The sequence below is a fragment of the Stenella coeruleoalba genome (assembly GCF_951394435.1).
Source record: "Stenella coeruleoalba genome assembly, chromosome: 1".
In the NCBI taxonomy this organism is placed as follows: Eukaryota; Metazoa; Chordata; class Mammalia; order Artiodactyla; family Delphinidae; genus Stenella; species Stenella coeruleoalba.
Window position 1 is genome coordinate 1,965,584 of NC_137169.1, and position 19,257 is coordinate 1,984,840.

The 19,257-nt window shown below is 64.2% G+C and overlaps 1 protein-coding gene across 3 annotated transcripts in view; it reads left to right on the forward strand.

Annotated features, from left to right (window-relative positions):
- The window catches only part of PRDM16 (PR/SET domain 16), a 318,585-nt gene that overhangs the window by 291,497 nt on the left and 7,831 nt on the right, over positions 1 to 19,257 (forward strand). For 2 of the 3 annotated variants that reach the window (XM_079946332.1, XM_079946334.1), the window contains exons 7-12: positions 843 to 990; positions 1,440 to 1,593; positions 6,249 to 7,662; positions 11,048 to 11,135; positions 13,959 to 14,128; positions 14,787 to 14,864. In XM_079946332.1, the coding sequence (XP_079802458.1) occupies positions 843 to 990; positions 1,440 to 1,593; positions 6,249 to 7,662; positions 11,048 to 11,135; positions 13,959 to 14,128; positions 14,787 to 14,864 (2,052 nt within the window). The remainder of the gene's footprint in view (positions 1 to 842; positions 991 to 1,439; positions 1,594 to 6,248; positions 7,663 to 11,047; positions 11,136 to 13,958; positions 14,129 to 14,786; positions 14,865 to 19,257) is intronic. The other variant, XM_079946333.1, reaches the window with a different exon arrangement.

Below are 19,257 nucleotides of genomic sequence, written 5' to 3' on the forward strand. Positions count from 1 at the left end.
AATCCCGACTGAGGCCCTTGGCGGTAAGCGCCGCTCAAGAGGGTCCGTGTTTTCTTTACATAAACACATAAATCACAATTAACAACAGGGGAAAAGCTACAATCTGCCGGGTGCTCGAGAACCAGGCGTTTCTGATCTAAATGGATGGCTGGGCCCCGTAATTAACGGGCCATGATGTATTGCTGCCTTGTTCATGAAGATTAACGGTCATACCTGGGACAGGAGGAGAAGCAGGACGCCCCCCGAGAGGAGGGGGCTCCAAGCTGCTGGTTCGTCCGAGTGCAGCAGCCCCCGCCCAGCAGCTGTGCCCGCCCCGCCTATCACATCTCCTTTGGAGAACGCCGGCCCTCACTCCCTGCTGACCTCCATGGTGTGTGCATGGCGGGCAGCCTCTCAGCGAGCAACCCCAGGTCACTCAGAGGGGTGGCCTTGGGTCTCCTGGGCCTCGTCCCCACCCTGGGGCTCGTGGCAGTGTTGGAAGTCTCCAGACCCCGTTTTTCTTAGGCCCAGGGTTAGCGTCAAGGTGAAAGTTGTTTTGAGCTGGGACCCCGCCTGCCGCTGGGTGCCTCGGGGGTGGTCTTGGGTGAGGGCCCGAGCTCTGTCCACGCACTGGCTTCCCCCCCATCCCACGTGGGAAGGCCATGCCTTCCCGTCCATCCCCTTTTGCCCTGTCCAGGGGGGAGATAGACAGACCAGCTGCCAGACGTCACTCTGCCCTCTGAGCAGGAGACAGTGGCAGGGGCTCCAGGGGCTGCCGGGAGCAGGCCGTGCCGGGCTGGGGCCCTTCCCTCCCGGGCAGCGGGCGGGGGGGACCCACAGTGACCCCCGTCCACTGTGCGCAGCTTGGAGCAGCACATGATCGTCCACACAGAGGAGCGAGAATACAAGTGTGACCAGTGTCCCAAGGCCTTCAACTGGAAGTCCAACCTTATCCGCCACCAGATGTCCCACGACAGCGGCAAGCGCTTCGAATGTGAAAACTGTGTGAAGGTAGCGTGGTTGCGAGCCCGCCCCGCCCCCACTGGCGAGATGCAGGTGACGGGCCCTGAGTCGTCTGGGGAAGAGAGGAAGTGGGCTGGGTAGCACAGCGGGGGAGGGCCCGGGGCCAGACCTGGGTCCTCTCAGGGTTCCTGCCAACGTGGCAGGACAGGCTATCATGGGTCAAAGTACTGGAGCTTGAGAACGCTTCTGAGCTCCTGTCTCAAGCATCTTCAGGGTGACAGTTCTCTCGAGAATTATCGTTGAAGAAACACAGTCAAGGGAGGCCTGACGGCTCACTGAAAGCCGTGCAGGGGGTCACCGCTGCAGCAGAGACCCGCCGGGCCAGGCTCAGTGCAGGGGCAGAGCAGCCAGGGAGACCCCCATCCCGTGGCCAGACCCAGGCCCGCAGGGGGGCAACCAACAGGTGGGGAGTAACTCGCCGGTGTTTGTGTCCCCAGGTGTTCACGGACCCCAGCAACCTGCAGCGGCACATCCGCTCCCAGCACGTGGGCGCCCGGGCCCACGCCTGCCCCGACTGCGGGAAGACGTTCGCCACGTCCTCGGGCCTCAAGCAGCACAAACACATCCACAGCACCGTCAAACCTTTCATATGTGAGTGGCCCCCCAGCCTGGGCTTCCAGCCGTGAGGTGGGGGCGCTTGGGGGTCAGGCCAAGGCTTGAAAACCCCAGGCTCTTCCCCGCCCACGGGACCCCGTCTGTCCAGAAAACACTCGCAGCAGCTGCTGACACCTCTGCCGCGAGAAGCCCAGGCCTGGCTGCCCTCCTTGCTTCCTCCCCCTTGCTCGCCCCTCCAGTGGCCAGAGGTGGGCAGTGGGTGGTGAGGAAATCCACTTCCCCTCCTCTTCCCCGCACGCACGTGCTGCCCTGAGCTCCAGCAGGTATATGATGGTCCCACTGCTGCCCCCCAGGCTCTGCTGTTCACCCCCCAGCAGCCTTTGGGGAGCGCGGGCTGTGTGCCTGCCCTGACCCGGGCAGCCGGGGCCAGCTGTAAATAACTGGACCCCTGTCCTCATGGAGCTCCACCTGCCGGTGGAGAAGACAGAGGCTAAGCCACCCAGATCATAGCAGCACCCGTGACAGACACATCGGGGATGGGGGGCGGGAGCGCAGGGTCAGGAGGCTCTCCAGGTGTCCAGGTGGGTGCTGTCCTGGCCACGTGCTGGGAGGTCAGGACGGTCTGTTGGGCGAGAGGTGTCCTAGCAGAGGGCTGGAGGAGGCGTGGGGGTGAGCCAAGGGGGTGCCTGGGGAGAGGGCTCGCGACAGGGGGCTGTGAGCACAGAGGCCTTGAGCTTGGGGTGCGTTTGGGGAGAGAGGGGCCAGAGGTCACAGGGGTTGGGCCTGGGGCTCTGGTGGGCCACCGCGGGGGTATGACCGCGGTTCTCGGAGTTTGGAAGATACCGAAGGTTCTTCTCTGCCTAGCATTGTGCCAAGTCTCATTTCACACGAGGTTTTGCTGAGTCACGGCTCATGCCAACACAGCACTGACTCGTCGTTCACACCAGCGTCGCGCTGACTCATCGTCCACACGCGACTGTGCTGAGCCGTCATTTCACACACATGACCTCACAGCATCCTTCCAAAATCTTACGGAGCAGGGGCCACACTATGTCCAACTGAAGGGAACTGACAGAGGAGGAAACGCGTGGAAACGTTAAGTGACCAGGCTCTCAAGGCTCGGCGGCAGAGCCCGGATTCCAGCTCAAGGGGCCTGGCTCCTGAGCCCAGACTGGGCAGCCTGGGGCCTCTCGGGCTCCAGCACATCATTGTGTGTCAGGGGTGACTCTGGGAGCTGGCAGACTGGGCTCTGGGTGTTTTCACCAACTTGGGGCTTGTACAGGGCTGGACTCCTGCCCCAGAGAGGCCATGCTGACTGGCTTCTCGGGCCTTTGTTGAATAGCTGAGTCTGGGCCCCCCTCCTGCCCACTGCCTCGAGCCCAAACTTCCAGCTGTCCTGCTAGAGGTGACTGAGCCCCCGGCCTGCCTGGGTCACCTGCTCCCTTGGTCCAGGAAGCAGAGGGAGAGAGCGCTCTGCCTGGCGGCCACCTCACTGGGGCCATCTTCCTCTTCCTCACCACCCCTTTCACCCGCAGACCCTGGAAAGAGCATCCGAGTCTCGATGGGAGCAGGGCCCATTCCCTCTGGGAGGGGCCAGGAAGGAGTGAGCTGGGTGGGAGTAGAGGCTGGGGGCCGGGGCTTTGGGCCTGGTGCATATCCTGCTCCCAGGATGAGCGTCCCAGCAAGTCCCTCTGTGGGAGGAAGCGCACGTGAGTGCATCTGTCATAGGTTTCTAAGCTTTACAGCAAAGCTTGGAGAGGAGACTTGCACACGGGCTTACAAGTCACTTCTTCTCTGGGCGTGCAAATGGGCTTGTGAAGTCTTGTTGGATTGTAGTCACAGCGGAAGTTCTGGGAACCTCAGCAGTCGGGCAGGGTCCGAGCCCACCATTTCCGCTGCCTGCACGGACTCCGTGTGCAGATGGGGAGGACACGGGCAGCCTGGACGGGCCCCACCGGCTATCGGCAGCCCTCCGCCTCTCGTCTGCGCCCCGTGCCCACCTTGGGCCTTGGCTTTTGGCCAAGGGGGTAAAGCGAAAGAGAAAACCCCAGACTTGGCCAGGTGCCGCGTATGAGAGGGAGATGCAAACGTTAGAAGTTAGCTTACACGTGGACGTCAGCCTGCGCGTCCTCTCGACCAGGGCAGAGCATCCTTTGGCCCACGGTTAAGGGGGTCAGGTTTGGAAAGGAAGCTGCGAACAAATGAGCAGAGGGTAAATGATACAGCGCTTCTGAGAAAAGATGGGCCACAGGGGGAGCAAGGGCTCACGGCGGCCGGTCACTCGTGCACAGACTCCATCCCCCGCCGGGCGGCCCCTGGGCGCCCACACACAACACACATGATGGACACCAAAACCTGCCCCAAGTCCCAGCCTCACTGACCACACAGCCCAAGGCAGCATAATCTCCCGGTGGAGTGTCTTGCGTCGGGAAACTCAAGTGTGAGGGGTCGGGGCGAGGGTGTATCCGTGCACACAGGCAGACAGGCTCCTGTGGGCACTTTTTAGAAAGGACCTTCTTAGGCGTGAGTATGTACATGTGCATGTGTGTGCATGTGTGTGTGTGTGTGTGCATCCCTGCACATACCCTACAGGAGAAGAAACTGCTGATCAGAATAAGTACTGGCCAGGGCCCCTCTGCATCCCAGCAGGGCCTGGAGCACCATCCACCAGGCGCTGGTCCCACATCCAGTTCACTGTGGGCTGCCCAGGCCTTTCCCAGCCCCTGCAGGCAGCCACCTCCCAACACCGGCTCTAAGCCAGCGGTCAGCCATCCCAGGGCCAGGACCTGCCTCTCCAAGGACCTCAGTCTCCCAGAGGCCTCTCTGGAGCCCCAGCGTCTCTGCAGGATCCCTTTATCGTGTGAGTGGGTGGGTAGGAAGCAAGGGTCCCAGGCTCCCTGTGCCCAGGCATGGCCACTGGCCCCAGGGGCCCCTCCTGAGAGCTGCCTTGGGTGGGAGCCTGCTCAAGGCCAGTTTCCAAGCTCAGGATGGCAGCAGCCACTAACGAGGTGCCACAGAGGCCTGCTGTGGGGGGCAGAGGGTGTCACAGAGCCTCTTCGGGGGCCGGGGATACAGCAAGGTATCACTGGTCTGGCCAGGCGCCCTGAGCTGGGCAGCGGCCTTTCTCCCCCTAGGGCTGGCAGAGGCCTGTGGGTATTTATAGACCATCCGTGGCACAGCCTCTCTGCACCAGCCGCCTCCCAAAATGGGCAGATTTCATCAAATGGGGCAGTGCTCTTCTCCGTCAGCCTTGAAAACGTCCCGCCAAGCCAGACGACCAGGAAGGCCGAGCCGTTAATATAAATAGATACTGTGATTAAGGGACAGGATCACCTGAGGGCCAGCGCGCCCAGCTAGCATCGCGCGACATCAGGCAGTGGAGAGTGTGCGGTGAGCAAGAAATGCACGGAAATCATTGTTTCTACTGGGGCTGCATTTAAGAAGCAAATGGTCCTGCAGAGAGAGACACACACAGCGTGTGTGCGTGTGTGTGTGTGTATGCGTGTGTGTGCATGTGTGTGCATGTGTGTGCGTGTGTGCGTGTGCATGTGCGTGTGTGTGTGTGTTCATTCCTCCCTTGCTGGTTAGAAAAACAAGAGCAGAAAGAAAAACTGGCAGTTGGCCGACACTCAGCTCACAGGCCGTTGGGAAAATGGCCGAGACTGGGTCCCCAGGGCCTCTGGGTCCTGGCGTTTGGCCTCGGCCGCCACCACCCTCTCCTGTTAAGAGCAGAGGCCGGCGTCTGGCAACCAGAGCTGGTGCGGCCTCTCCATCCCAGTTTGGAGAGTTTTCGATTTTCTCAAACGTGGAGCTAGCCCTCTCCACGTGGCTCCCCTCCCACCTCCACCTTCAGGCCCCCCCCAGACGGTGACCTCACACAGCCAGGACCCGTGCTCCCCAAGCCCAGCCTCCAGGACTAGGAGCCCCCAGGGGCCGGTCCCTCCTGAGGCCTTCCCGTCCTGGGTGCAGGTCACAGGGCCTGGGACAGAGAGAGGGCATTTTAAACTTTACAAGGTGGGAGACCTAGCCCGGGGGTCGGTGTTTCCCTCGCCCCGGCTGGAGCAGCATGGCTGACACGGCAGGGAGGGTGGGTGGGTGTTCTGGGCGGCTGGTGCAGCTGCAGACGTGATGGCGTGCCACGACTTTGTCTGTCTCTGGGAACGATTCTGAAGGCCTTGGCACCACATGGCAAACTCATGGGGGTGGGAGGGCACAGAGAGCGGCAGGGCCCCTTTCTCCAGCGGAGGAGGTCGAGGCAGCTGGAGACCTACCCAGGCTGGCCCAGGATCCCCGGGAAGGCACGGGAGTGTCCTCGCCAACCCGTGCTGGTCACCAGAGGCCAGTCCCAGGTCGGGTGCACGCGCATCTGTACGTATGCGTGCGCACGCGCGTGCAAGCACACAGGTATGACGTACACACCTGAAGTATGATGTACACGCGTGTGTGAACGCGTCCACGGACACGTGTCCGCACATGCATCACACATGTGGGCACATATGCAGGTGCTCACACACAGCGACGCATGTGCCCGCGCGCGCACACACACACGCACACAGACGCTCACGTACCTAAGCACACGCTGCTCCCGGTCACCGAGGCCAGAGCGCCCCGGTCCTCCACCCCCGGGACGCTGCAGCGCAGGGTTTCCAGCATTTCATAGCTGCCGGTCTTCGCTTCTGCTGACGTTTCAGGTGAGGTCTGCCACAAGTCCTACACGCAGTTCTCCAACCTGTGCCGTCACAAGCGCATGCACGCCGACTGCCGCACGCAGATCAAGTGCAAGGACTGCGGGCAGATGTTCAGCACTACCTCCTCCCTCAACAAGCACCGGCGCTTCTGCGAGGGCAAGAACCATTACACGCCGGGCAGCATCTTCGCTCCGGGCCTGCCCCTGACCCCCAGCCCCATGATGGACAAGGCCAAGCCACCCCCCAGCCTCAACCATGCCAGCCTGGGCTTCAACGAGTACTTCCCCTCCAGGCCGCACCCGGGGAGCCTGCCCTTCTCGGCGGCGCCCCCCGCCTTCCCCGCGCTCACGCCCGGCTTCCCGGGCGTCTTCCCTCCGTCCCTGTACCCCCGGCCGCCCCTGCTACCTCCCATGCCGCTGCTCAAGAGCCCCCGGAACCACACGCAGGACGCCAAGCTCCCCAGCCCCATGGGCAACCCGGCCCTGCCCCTCGTCTCCGCCATCGGCAGCAGCGGGCAGGGCTCCACGGCGGCCGCGGGGCCCGAGGAGAAGCCGGAGAGCCGCCTGGAGGACGCATATGCCGCCAAGCTCAAGCCCCGGGGCAGCGACCTGTCCGACGGCAGCGACTTCGAGGATATCAACACCACCACCGGGACTGACCTGGACACAACCACGGGCACGGGCTCCGACCTGGACAGCGACGTGGACAGCGATCGCGACAAGACCACGGACAGGGGCAAGGCGGCCGAGGGCAAGCGCGAGCTCGGGGGCGGCGCGGCGGCGCCCGGCGCCCCAGAGAGCGCAGGCGAGGTGCCAGTCTTCTACTCCCAGCACTTCTTCCCGCCGCCCGAGGAGCAGCTGCTGACAGCATCGGGCGCCGCGGGCGACTCCATCAGGGCCATCGCGTCCATCGCCGAGAAGTACTTCGGGCCCGGCTTCGTGGGCGCGCAGGAGAAGAAGCTGGGCGCGCTGCCCTACCACTCCGTGTTCCCCTTCCAGCTCCTGCCCAACCTCCCCCACTCCCTGTACCCCTTCACAGACCGCGCCCTCGCGCACAGCCTGCTGGTCAAGGCCGAGCCAAAGTCGCCCCGGGACGCCCTCAAGGCCGCTGGCCCCAGCGCCGAGTCACCCTTCGACCTCACCACCAAACCCAAAGAGGCCAAGCCCGTCCTGCCGGCGCCCAAGGTGCCCCCGGCCCCGGCGTCAGGCGAGGAGCAGCCGCTGGACCTGAGCATCGGCAGCCGCGTGCGCGCCAGCCAGAACGGAGGGACCCGGGAGCCGCGCAAGAACCACGTGTACGGCGAGCGCAGGCTGGGGGCCGGGGAGGGGCCGCCCAAGGCGTGCCCGGCGCAGCTGCCCCAGCAGCCGTCCCTGCACTACGCCAGGCCGTCGCCCTTCTTCATGGACCCCATCTACAGGTATTAACATGCCCCGCCCTCACCCGCTCTCCAGAGGGGCCGCCAGGCGGGCGTGGCGGCGGGAGGGGACGCTCTCGCCTGCCCCCCAGGCTTCGTCCCTCTGCCTTTGCGGCGTCAGCAGGCACCTCGGCTCTGGGGTGTCCGTGCCGCTTGGGGCCCATGCCTGGCTCGGCCCTTTCCTGGGGTGGGCAGCTGGTGGGGTCTCCTGGGCACCCCTGGCTCCCTCTCGCTGACAGACGCTGGGGGACCCCCGCCGTCCTCTCTCGAGCCCTTACCTCCCCCCACTGCCCCCCCCACCCCCGGCAGCCTGCCCTCAGACTCCACCCCAGACATCCACCCGCTGGAGGCTCCAGCCACCTTCTCTGCACAGACTCTGCCCACGACACTCCTGGCTCTTCCCTCCGCTTCAGCGTCCCTGCTTCCCTATGGCTGCTCCACAGCTGGGGCTTCTGGTGGCCCAGGGGAGACCAGAGGACGAGCTGCTGGTTCCCAGCGGGAGGAGGGGGAGGAAGGAAGGAGGAAGCTTTGGAAGGTTTGCCAAAAAGCAGTGTCCCATTCCTCTGGCACCTTCCCAGCGAGGGGCCAATTGAATCCCCTCCCCGGCTTCTGGGCACGGTTTGGTCAGGCAGGTTTGTTAGGTGAGAGGGGTCTGACCTCCCACCACACGTGTCCTGGGCAGGCTGAGCCCTGAGGAGGGGGCTGTGCCCGTGGACGGGCCTGGGAGGGGGCCTGGAGGGGCAGGCAGGCAGGCGTGTTGGCTCAGCCCCTGATACAGGCCCACGGCTCTGTGTGGGAGGGGCCCGCGTGCACACACGTAAGCGTGTCCCCACGGGCATTCAGGGAGCATGTGGCCGCCTTGAGGGCTTGCGTGCCTGCTATTCCCCAGGGGCCAGGCAGGGCCTGGGGATGGGTGTGCAGGTGAGGTCACCTCTGCTGAAGGTGCAGTGGAAAGAAATGGTGGCAGCGCTGCCGGCGAGGGCGATGGGCCAGTCTCCTGCTCCGCCCCCTGGCGCCGACTTGGGTCCCCGCCCTCCACGCTCGCCCAGGGCCCTGGCCGGCCTGTGTCTGCTGCCGGTCCCGTTTCCTGCCAGGTCCTGCTGGCGTCATCACAGGAAACATGAAAAATGCCCCCCTTGGGTCTTTCTTTAAGAACACGCCATCCATGGATGGTTTGCTGACAGCGGCTCATCGGGTTTCTGGGGTGAACATAGCCATCAAAGGCCCAGGGAGCACCTGCCAGTTAGAATAAGAATCTCCGGGACCCACGGGGAGCCAGGAGACACCTGGGGCCTGAGGGAGGATGCCCCCCCGGGAGGAGCCGCCCTTGTGCAGAGGAGGGGGGCAGGACTGGAGACCTAGGGAGGGACTCTGCTGTCAGGCCTCCAGAGTCGGAGCCAGCAGGCCTGCAAGAGGCTCTCGGTTAACTGTGACTGCTCAGGCCCTGGCGTCCTTGTCCGCCCCGTCCCGGCTCTCCTCCTGGACCCCAACCCTCCTGTGCCCCTCTCCTCCCACTTCCAGGCCTGGTTTAGGGCCTTGGGCCTTTTTCTGGAAGCTGGGGGAGCAGCCAGTTGGGCCCCGAGGCGGGAACTGGCCACAGGCGCCCCCAACCCGGGTCCTGTCCGAGCCCCTCCGAGACCCGGCGTGTGCTAGGCTCTTGCCCTCAGGATTTAGAGTACAGTGGCTGGTGGAGGGGGCTGCCTGGCCCCCAACTTTATACACAGGCACCAGCAAAATGCCCGAGAGTGGATGAGCTCCAAATTTCCTCCCCACCGGCCCCCAAGCCCAGTCAAGATAAACACTCATGGTGTCGGGAAGATTCACCTCCAAGTGGAGGTGTGGGCGACTGTCACTGCCTGTTAACAGGCTGGCCCAGGGCTAGGGGACAGGGTCCCCTCAGCTCCTGGATGGTTCTGGGGTGACTCCAGCGGAACTCCCCACAGGCCACGCCCCGGCAGTGACTGTGGACGTATACCCACAATCCTCCCTCCCCCAGGGTGGGGGAACCCTAACACCGCCAGGCTGGCGACCCCCCAGCCTTCCAGCCCCTCTCACCGCCACGTGCTGCTGTCTCTGCAAGATGGGCTGGGGACGGTGTGGTGACAAAAGCCACGTGCCTTGGAAGAGCACGTGTCCCCTGGGGTCTGTGGGGTCAGCTGGCGGGGGTCGCTCAGAGCAGCCCGCTGGGCTGTCGCTAGACACAGAAGTCGGGAAGAGGCAGAAGAAGACATTTAACAACCCCCCGACGTGGGGCCCCTTCCTCTCGGGCCACACCACGCCCCCCAGGGGGCCTGTTGAAAGGCCAACTCAGTCCAGCTTTGAACAGGGCCTCTGCTAAGCCCTGCAAAGCGGGGTGCCCCTCAAGCCAACTTCCCACGTGGAGACCACCTCCTCCCCTTGGAAGCGGCTTGGGGGTCTCGGTGGGGTCACCTGTGGCCGCCTGTGCTCCCCGGGTGCTCCCGCCTCTGGGCCCCTGTCCTTGCGGCCATCCCCGTCCTGCTCCGGTCAAGGCCCCAGCCAGTCCCCTGGGGGCAGAGCTGAGCCCAAGAGGGTTGGGAGCGTGGCCCCGGGCAAGCGAGGCGGCGGGTCACCGCAGCTGTGGCTGCCTGTGGGGCGGTGGCAGGCCTCACCAAATCCCACTTTGTAGATCTTGACAATCCCCCAGGGGAAACTGAGGGAGGCGCCCTTGGGACACCGTAGAGGAGGGGTCGGGGAGAGGAGGGATGGCCACCTCCTCCGCTTGTGACTGACAGTTGTGCTGGCATTTGGGGAATGTTCTAGAATTGTCACCTCCAGTAGCTGTCTTGAGGTTTCAGGTAGACCCTGCCTGGCTGCCGCGGGGAGGCCCTGCAGCCTCCCCAGGATAGAGACCTACCGGTCACTCACGTGTATCCGCCCCGTCGGGCAGAGTGCCCGTGCCATGGGCCGGGAGGGAGAGGGACGTGGGGTGTAGGCGGCAGCCCCCGTGTGCTCCACGTTCTGCTTCGGGGGAGCCCTCGCTGGGCTGACAGGCCAGCTGGCAGAGGCTGGCGCGCGCGGGCCCTTCAGAAGGTTCCTGGCTCCAGCATCAAGTGTCCCTCACGTGCCTGGGTGCCAGCAGCTGGGGGGGGAGGGGGCGGACACTGGGGAGACTCGAAAGGGTCCAGACCTGGGCGCGGTGATGGGGAGCGTGTGCTCGGCAGGCGATGTGAGGCTGGGTCACAGACGTCGCCACAGCGTCAGGTGGGACGTGGCCACAGGGGACGTGGAAGCTGGGCCGCTGTGGTGGCCCCCCAGCTCGTGACTGACGGGGCACGGGTGGGCGCCCAGAGGGGCGGGGGCCACATGCCCTCCCCGCCCAGCGCTGGGCCGCTCGGTGGGGTCCGTAACCCTCTGTGTTGCTGTCCAGCAGGGTGGAGAAGCGGAAGGTGACTGACCCGGTGGGAGCCCTTAAGGAGAAGTACCTGCGGCCATCCCCACTGCTCTTCCACCCCCAGGTAAGGCCCAGCCAGGAGCCCCAAGGTCCGTACGGGCCAAGGCGCACACCCCAGGCGGGTCTCCGCCTCCCGTCCCTGAAGACCCACAGGTCCCTTTGAGGCTGGGGAGGATGGGAAGGGCCGGGACGGGTGAGGAAGGAGGGTGGTTCTCTGTGGGGGCACCCTGTGGGTCCACAAGGGGCCCCATTGACCTGCAGCTCAAGCTCTAGGAGGGGGAGTGAACTTGCGTGGGGCAGTGGGCAGCAGATTGGATGGAGCAAACACAAGAATTTTGAATGTAGGGAGAATAGACACGAGAGAGCCGGGCAGGTGTGGACGCCAGCAGTCTCTCCAGTATGAGGGACTCGGGGATCCTTAAGGGAAAAGAGCAGGAGAAGAAGGGCCTGAGTGCAGGGGGGCAGAGGCAGTAGGGAGCAGGACAGCAGCAGAGGGACTGGCGTCGAGGGCAGGGTGTCCCGGGGGGCAGTGGGCAGGGGGACCACCCTCACCGGGGATGCAGAGGGTGGAGAGGCCGCCTGCCAAGACTAGAATCAGGGGTCTGGGAAAGAGAACCCCCAAGTCTGGGCAGTGGCCGCAGACCCCACCAAGCCTACAGGCACTCCTGTGTCCCCCTGGCCGCGTCCTCCCAAGAGGTGGGTGCAGAGAGGTGGCAGGAGTGGGAGTAAGCAGCAGGGCCGGCGGAGTCCCCCTGATTCCCTGCCCCGGTGCCCACCTGTCCTCACTGCTTGGGACCCAGCCCCCTCCCCAGAGCCACGGCCTCCCCTGTCCCAGCCGGAGGGGCCGGGGGCCGAGCTGTGGGACAGGCCTGGACCCGGACTCCAGACCCGGGCATTGTTTTCTCGCTCCGAGTTTCCCGCCTGGGACAAACCCCCCGGTTTGTGGAACCTGTGCCCTGCCTGGGTTCACAGCTAAACTTAGAGCCTCCCATTGTCTTGCTGGGGCCTCGGAGTTTGGTTAAGAACTTCCCCTGATTTCCTCAGGACCGGCTGGAACAAGCCGGCAGGCCAGCCAGGCACATCCTGTGTTTGTGTTTGTGCGGGAGCTCGGCCGGGAATATCTGCTCAGGCGGCGCGGGCCAGGCAGGCCGGACCCTCCCAGGCCTGAGGAAGAGGGGCCTGGCGGGGGCCCGGCTGCCCATTGTGCCTGCTGCCCACTCCCCCCACCTGCCAGCCCTGCTGCCTGCCCGCGGGCCCAGAGCCAGGGGTGGGGGCGGGAGAGAGGACTAGTAAGTCGCCTGATTAAATGGTCTGAGGTCAGACCGTCACTCGGACAGGAGAACTTGTGGCCTCTACAAAGGCTAGGGGTCACCACTGCACGAAGACGCCAGGCTGCGTTGGTCAGCTGCCTGGCAGGACCTTGCCAGGGCCTTTCATTGCTGAGGCCCGACGCGCAGGTGTATGGGGTGCAGGGTGAGGCAGTCCTGCCGGCCCACTGCCCCTCACCACTTCTGGAGTCCTGGGGAGTCTGGGGTGGTGGAGAGTCCCAGAGCCTCCCACGGCTCTGGCTAAAACTGAGACCCACAGGCAGATGAGCAGCAGTCTGTATGCCCAGGTCCCATCATCCAGGCCGTGGAGGGGCTAAATGAGAGGCTGGACGGCAGCTGAGGGGCAAGGCCGTGTCCATCTGTCCATCAGTGGGGATGGGTGGGGCCACCCGTGGCTGGAAGCATCGTGTGCATCTGATGGGGAGCATGCCTGCCCCACGAGGATGGCGAGGCCCAAAGCCCTGCAACTGGACAGAGCTGGCCAGGGCCCAGGCGGCAGCCCAGGGTCAAGAGAGGCTCAGCCACTAGGATGGACCCCATTTTCTGTTTGTAAACCCCTTGCTGGTGTTTTATTGTAACCAGTCGGTTGTTCCGCAGCCTAAACCTTGAGGGGCTCGGGGCATAATGAAAGCTCTTCCTTTTCTGGTCTCATCCCTCCCCTGGGGCCTGGCTTGCAGCGGGTACTCTCTGGGGGAGAAGTGCTGCTGAGGCCTGTGCAGCCCCCTCCCCTCTCCTGTCCCCCAGCCCCAGGGCCTCAGGGCAGGTGCAGCCTGGGATTCTGATCAGAACCCTGCCCGCCAGCTGGAAATGACCAATGCCAGGAGGAGGTGACTCCCTTCTCCTCCCCAGGCAACGCCTTGGCATCTCAGAGGAGCAGCGAGGCAGCCCCTCTTGCCTGTGTCACCGTGTCCTGTGCCACGTCACGTTGGAGTTATCATTCCGAACGTTTAGTTAGTGGAATCCAACCTTAGGCTGTTGAATTTCCTTTTAGCGCTTTGCCCGCAGTTATGGCCCGCTGCCCCGAGGCGCTGGTAGTGCCTCAGGCTCGTGATTCGTGTTTTAACCTGAGATTGATTCAGGTAGCTATCAATTTTTCACCACTCCAAAAAAAAAAAAAAAAGGGATGTAATTCTGTGTTTAACCCAAACTAGCCGTCAGGAGTGCCGGCCGGGAGTCGAGCCAGCAGGGCCTTGCTGGCTTGTCTCAAAGTAAAGGGCTGTGTAATTGCAGGTGTCGGCAGCCCGCGTCACCCACTCCTCACCCAGCGCAGGTTGGCTGGGGCAGGGCAGTTGCAGCTCTCCCGGCCTAGACCCTGGACTGTGACGGGGTTCCAGGCAAGGACAAGAGCAGGGCTGGCCGCAGAAAGCGAAAGAACCTAGCCCAGTGGTCAAGAAGAAGGAGGAGACCATGGGTTCCAGTGACGACCTCCTTGTCCTGGGGGCCCGTGACGTGCTCGGTCATCCAGGACCCCCAGATGCCCGTGGGGGTGGGTTCCCGCGCGTCAAAAGAGGGGGCGGCTCGGGGGCGCCCCATAGTCTCTCCTGCTCTCCTGCCAACAGATGTCAGCCATCGAGACCATGACTGAGAAGCTGGAGAGCTTTGCGGCCATGAAGGCGGAATCCGGCAGCTCCTTGCAGCCCCTCCCCCCCCACCCCTTCAACTTCCGGTCCCCACCCCCGACGCTCTCGGACCCCATCCTCAGGAAGGGCAAGGAGCGCTACACGTGCAGGTGAGACGCTGAGAGCCCCTGGGGCGGCCCCGGCAGAGTGGCCACAGGTGCCACGCTGGCCCGTGCGCCTGCACTTCCAGGAGAAAGCTCTCAGTCTCAGCCCGGGTACAGCGTGGTAGCAACCGATGGCCCGTTGTCCCCTTGACATCATTCCCCAGAGATATGCACGTGCCCCCCACCAGGTTGTGCTCCCGTGAGCGCAAGAAAGTGCAACCTTGGCCGGCCGGTCGGAATTCGCAAGGCCGGAGGCTGAGGTGCCGCGGTCAGTGTTTAACCACAGCTCTGGGGCCGGTGGGGAGCCCAGTGCTGGGGAGACATGGTCCGGCCCCAGGTGCACGGGCTTGTGCAGGCCGGTCCTTGCCGGCTCGGCCGAGGCCGGGCTCCGGGGCTGAGAAACTGCTTGGCGGCGGGGGGATTGCGGTGGGGGACGGCCCCGAGCGGGCCAGGGTGGGCCAGTGCCGTCTGCCCAGTGGTGCGAGTCCAGCTTCTCTGTGAGGCTCAGCTGGGCCCCGGGGCCGAGGAGAGACTGAAATCCAGGGTGTGCCGCCGGGCCACCTGCCCCCAGGTGTGGGAGAAGCAGCACCAGGAAAGCACCCGGGCGCCCGAGTCTCGGCCGTGCGTCTGCTTCACGCATCCCTCACCCACCCCTCCACTCCAGGTACTGTGGCAAGATCTTCCCCCGATCAGCAAACCTCACGAGGCACCTGAGGACACACACCGGGGAGCAGCCGTACAGGTAGGAGCCCGCCCGGCAGGGGGTGCAGGCTCCTGGCGGACAGGAAGGGCGACGGGTGGGACCTGCGCCCCTCCCTCCTGGCCCCTCAGCCGCCCTGCGCCCAGGGGCGTTGTAAAGGTTAGGCTACCGGAAGGTTCCCATCTGCCGACCCAGAAGGGTGCTCAGGAGCAACCCTCCCCCCTGCCGCTGGGGTGTCGACTGGCGCAAAGAAGCCGGCCCAGGGGTGGTCTGGCGGGGGGAGCCTCAGCCTCACCACCACCCAGCCCCACTCTGCCCCCCTCACCACGGCCGGCAGCCCTCGCTGACCTAGCCCTGGGCAGGGGACCAGGGCAAGCGCCTACGGCGGGGTGGGCTGGTCTCAGAGGAAAAGGAGCTCCGTGCAAATGCGGGTCCCAGCCAAGCGTGGGGCATCCTGAGGGATTCCTTACATCCCCCTGACCGCCCTGGACGGACGCCGCCTCTGCCCCCAACCTCGCTCCGCGGTGCCTGGGCTCCTGCCTGCAGAGGTGTGGTCACAAGCACATGGGGGGGGGGGGCGGGGTGTGAGAGCCAGTGCATTTCATGTTCACAACTAGTGGAGGCATCACCCCATTTCAAAGACTTGGAGCCCCAGGCTTAGAGACGCCCCTGACCTGCCGGGGGTCCGAGATCATGGCCATGGTAGTTTACCATTCTGGCCTTTCCCCTTGGTCCCTGGGGCGTTTGTCGGGCAGGAAAAGAGCTGAGGGTAGTGCCCTGTCTTTTGGGGACCCCACCCAGGGGAACCCTGGGAGTCCCAGGAGATGGTGACCGTGAGGCAAATTGGGGAAACGCTGGTCCCAACGCCAGGACGACATTCCGGGCTGCCTGGTGAACAGCAGCCACCGGGAGTAAGGGGTTTGGTGTGGTTTTAAGTTGGCGACATGAGATTCCTGTCCTCTGGCCGCCGCACAGAGCTGGGAGTCACCCACTGGCCCTGGAGATTGGGGGCGTGTCCCCATCCCTCGGCCGGGCGGCCACACAGCGACCCCTGCAAGTGTCACAGTCCCCGTGCCCTGTCCTGGCCGGGTAAGCGTCAGCTCACCTCATCTGTTCAGTGCCCTCGGCCTGCCCACAACACCCCCCCCACCCCGTTCCCCTCAAAAAGTGGCTTACAACTTAACGGAGGCTGGTTTGGCCTGGTTCCCTCCCTGGAAAGGAGCCACGTGTGTTTTCTGTAAGGAGAACCAACTCTGGACAGTGTTGCGTGTACGAGCCCCTGGGGCGTCGGGCCGTGTTTATAGAAGGATTTAATTATCATCGATTTCTTTTGCCCTTTCCAATCTGTGAGTTTCGACGTGGGTAACAATGATTGCTTTGAAAGTTTGCGCTGCAAGTCCTGACCACGTCTGGTTCAAGGCAGCCTACAATGAGGAGTCTGGGGTGTGGGACGGTGCTTGTGACGTCACTGAGGCTTCTGGGCTCACTCTGTGAATCAGAACGTCTTGAATTGGAGAAGGAAAATGTGCGGGTCTGTCCACAGAAGCCCGTTGCTGGCCCAGGTCTGATGAAAACCGCCCGCCGCCTGCCCGGAGCCCACGTGTGTGCGCTGCGTGTGTGCCCCTCACAAGCAAGAGAAAGACAGACCCCTTAGTGTGACCGATGCATTTTCTGGAGAGGAGGTCACACCTCTGCCCGGCCCAGCCCGTGTCCTGGCTTCGAGATCTTTGCGTGCAGCTGCGGGGCGAGGGGCAGTTGGTGACACATTCCTTCAAGCTCCGGCACGGAGGGCTCATTGAGACATGGGAGGAGAGATATAAAAACTGGATTGGGAATGAGGGGGGCCGCTTCCTTCATCTGTGCTGGCAGCCGCCGTGCTCAGGGGTCCCCCCAGCTGCTGCCCAGGGTGGGGGGCCTCGAGTCACACTCTGGATGCGAGCGCTCGTGGACTGGCCGTGGGCTCCTGGCGGGACCTGGGATTCCGGCTTTAAGGATGCTCACCTCCCCATCTGGCTCCCCGTCTCGCTGACTGTGTTAGGTCAAAGCACCCAGGAAGGTCCTGTTACCATTTCTGTCGGGGCTACGGGTGGCCCATAGGTGTCCTTTCTTTGCTCGTTTTATTGTTAGGGCTGGGTTTCAAAATCTCTTCTTTCTTTCCTTTCCTCGCTTACAAAGACTGAAGGCTTTTCTCCCTGTGATGGCTGGTGTGGCCCCACTGGGTCCCGGGGAGGACGCTGCCAGCCCGCCGAGGGCCATTTCACCCTCCCCACGTGGTGCTGGGTCTCTACCACGGCTGGCTTTCCCAGGGCGGCGGCAGATGCGGTCACAGCAAGGTCCCCTCGAGGCCCTTCCTGCCCGCCGCCGTGGCCAGCGCGGCTCTCTGCTCTCCCACTCCTGCTGGAGCGTGATGGCGTGTTATTTTATACAGCACGGCCGTAAATTTCACTAGCCACTCGTCAGCTTATTTACAACGCAAATCCCAGCTGCTCTGAGAGCCCTGCTCCCTCGCAGCCCTGGGCTCACCAGTCCCCTAAATTTCAAATGTACTTCTCTGGGCCATTTATTTAGATTAGGACCACGAGAGGGCCAGGTTCAGGACTCTGTGACCAAATCGAATGCGTCGCTGCCCTCCCCAGCCCCTCCCAGCCCCGCAGAGGTTGGGGCTGGGAGGTCTCAGGTCTGTGATGAGCTCCTCGGCCAATCCTGTTTCGTCCTCAGAGTTCCCACTGCCCTGGGGTAATGCACGGCCGCTGGTGGAGCTCGCAGAGGGTCCCTGAATTTCCAAAGATACAGGGAAAGGAGGCTAAGTGTGCAGGCACCTGTGTAGACCGAGGCGGGCGCACCACGCAGCCCGTGTGAAGCCTGTTGGACAGGCAGGGGGCGAACGCCCAGACCCGGGCTGGGGCCAGCTTGGCCTTGCGCTCGCCCTACAGGCGAGCCTGGAGCCACTGGGGGTGGAGGGTTTCTGTAACTTTGGGGGTGTGCTGGGGGCAGAGTGGGGGAGCGAGATGGTGCAGGCTGGGATGTAAAAATCCTCCTTTCTGGACCGTCGAGAGGGGAGCGCCAGGTCAGAGGACACCCGAGCATCTCTGCTCAGCCCAGCCAGGGAGAGGGCTCAAGGCCCAGCCCAGCTTCTCTGGCACCGCAGGCCGGGAAAGACAAGATAACCACCTTCCCGGTGCTGGCAGCCAGGACGTGGGTCCAAGTCACGAGGCTGTGGGAGGACCAGGGCCCCATGTCTCAGGGACACCCAGGGGCCCGGGGGCAGCTCAGCTGGCCCAACAGGCCGGCCTGGCACCTAGCAGCAGAGGAGGCCGAGGGTGGCTCACGGGGAGCCCAGGGGGTTAGTGTGTAGATCACGGACAGCTCTTAGCCCATCTGCCGTGGTGGAGGGAGCCAGCGTTAGCCTGGCCTCAGGCAGAATGTGGAAGCTTCGGGAACTGAGTAAATGAGCCCCAGAATCACACCAGGGGAGCCGCAGGGGCCCCCTCTAGCTGGGCCCCTCTCCCCAGGGGTTATCCCGCAGGAGGAGAGGCGGGGGTAACCTGGAGCCTCTCGACCTACCAGGACAGAGCTTCATAAGGCTGCCACCCCTTCAGCAGGGAAAGCTCAGCTCCTGGGCCCCAGCGGCGGCTCGTGGGGGCCCTGGGAACACGGAGGTTGCCCGGACTCCCCGGGCAGGGCCAGCTTCTGAATGTCAAGTGTCAGGCGGGCACCTCAGGTTCTGGGTGGGCAGCACCGGGAAGGCCCCCGCCAGCCCGGCCCCAGATGGGAGGCCAGGGCCCCAGAGCGTCCTCAGGCATGTCCCCGTGCACGTGACCGAGCGCTCGTGACCAGTACGCTGTGCTGGAGCGCGGCCACCGGCCCCTGCAGGGATGCCAGGCCGCGGCCTCACGGCAGGTCCCCCACGCCTTCCAGCCACGCCCTCTGGGTGAACCTGACATCCCGAGCTCATGCCCCTCTGCACTGGCTGCATAGACTCTGCCTCCTGAAGGGCTCGGGCACTCAGCGTCCTGCCGTGCTCGCCTCTCTGCTTGTCGCTCCGGGGAAGCTCGTTTCCGAAGCAGGAGGAGACCTGAGCGCAGGGATGGCTGTTTCGGGGCACCTGTGCACCTGAGACTTGGATGAGCATCCCTGGGGGAGTTCTGAGGCCAGGTGCACACGAGCGTGCCCACCAACACGTGTGCACACGCACCGGCACCCGCAAGAGGGGACACAGCCACACGTGTGTGCAAGAGCACTCTGAGACGCTCACACACGTGTGCGACTGGAGACCCCTGAGCCGGAGTCCCTCTGCCATGGCCCAGCTGGGCGTGCAGAGCGGGTGGGAGCGGTGGACGGCCTTGGCCCGGACTCCTGCCGCCAGGAGGAGGTGGCACTGTTTGCAGAGCTGGCGGCTGTGGGTCCTCCGTCCCCGGCCCCGGCTCTCTCTCTC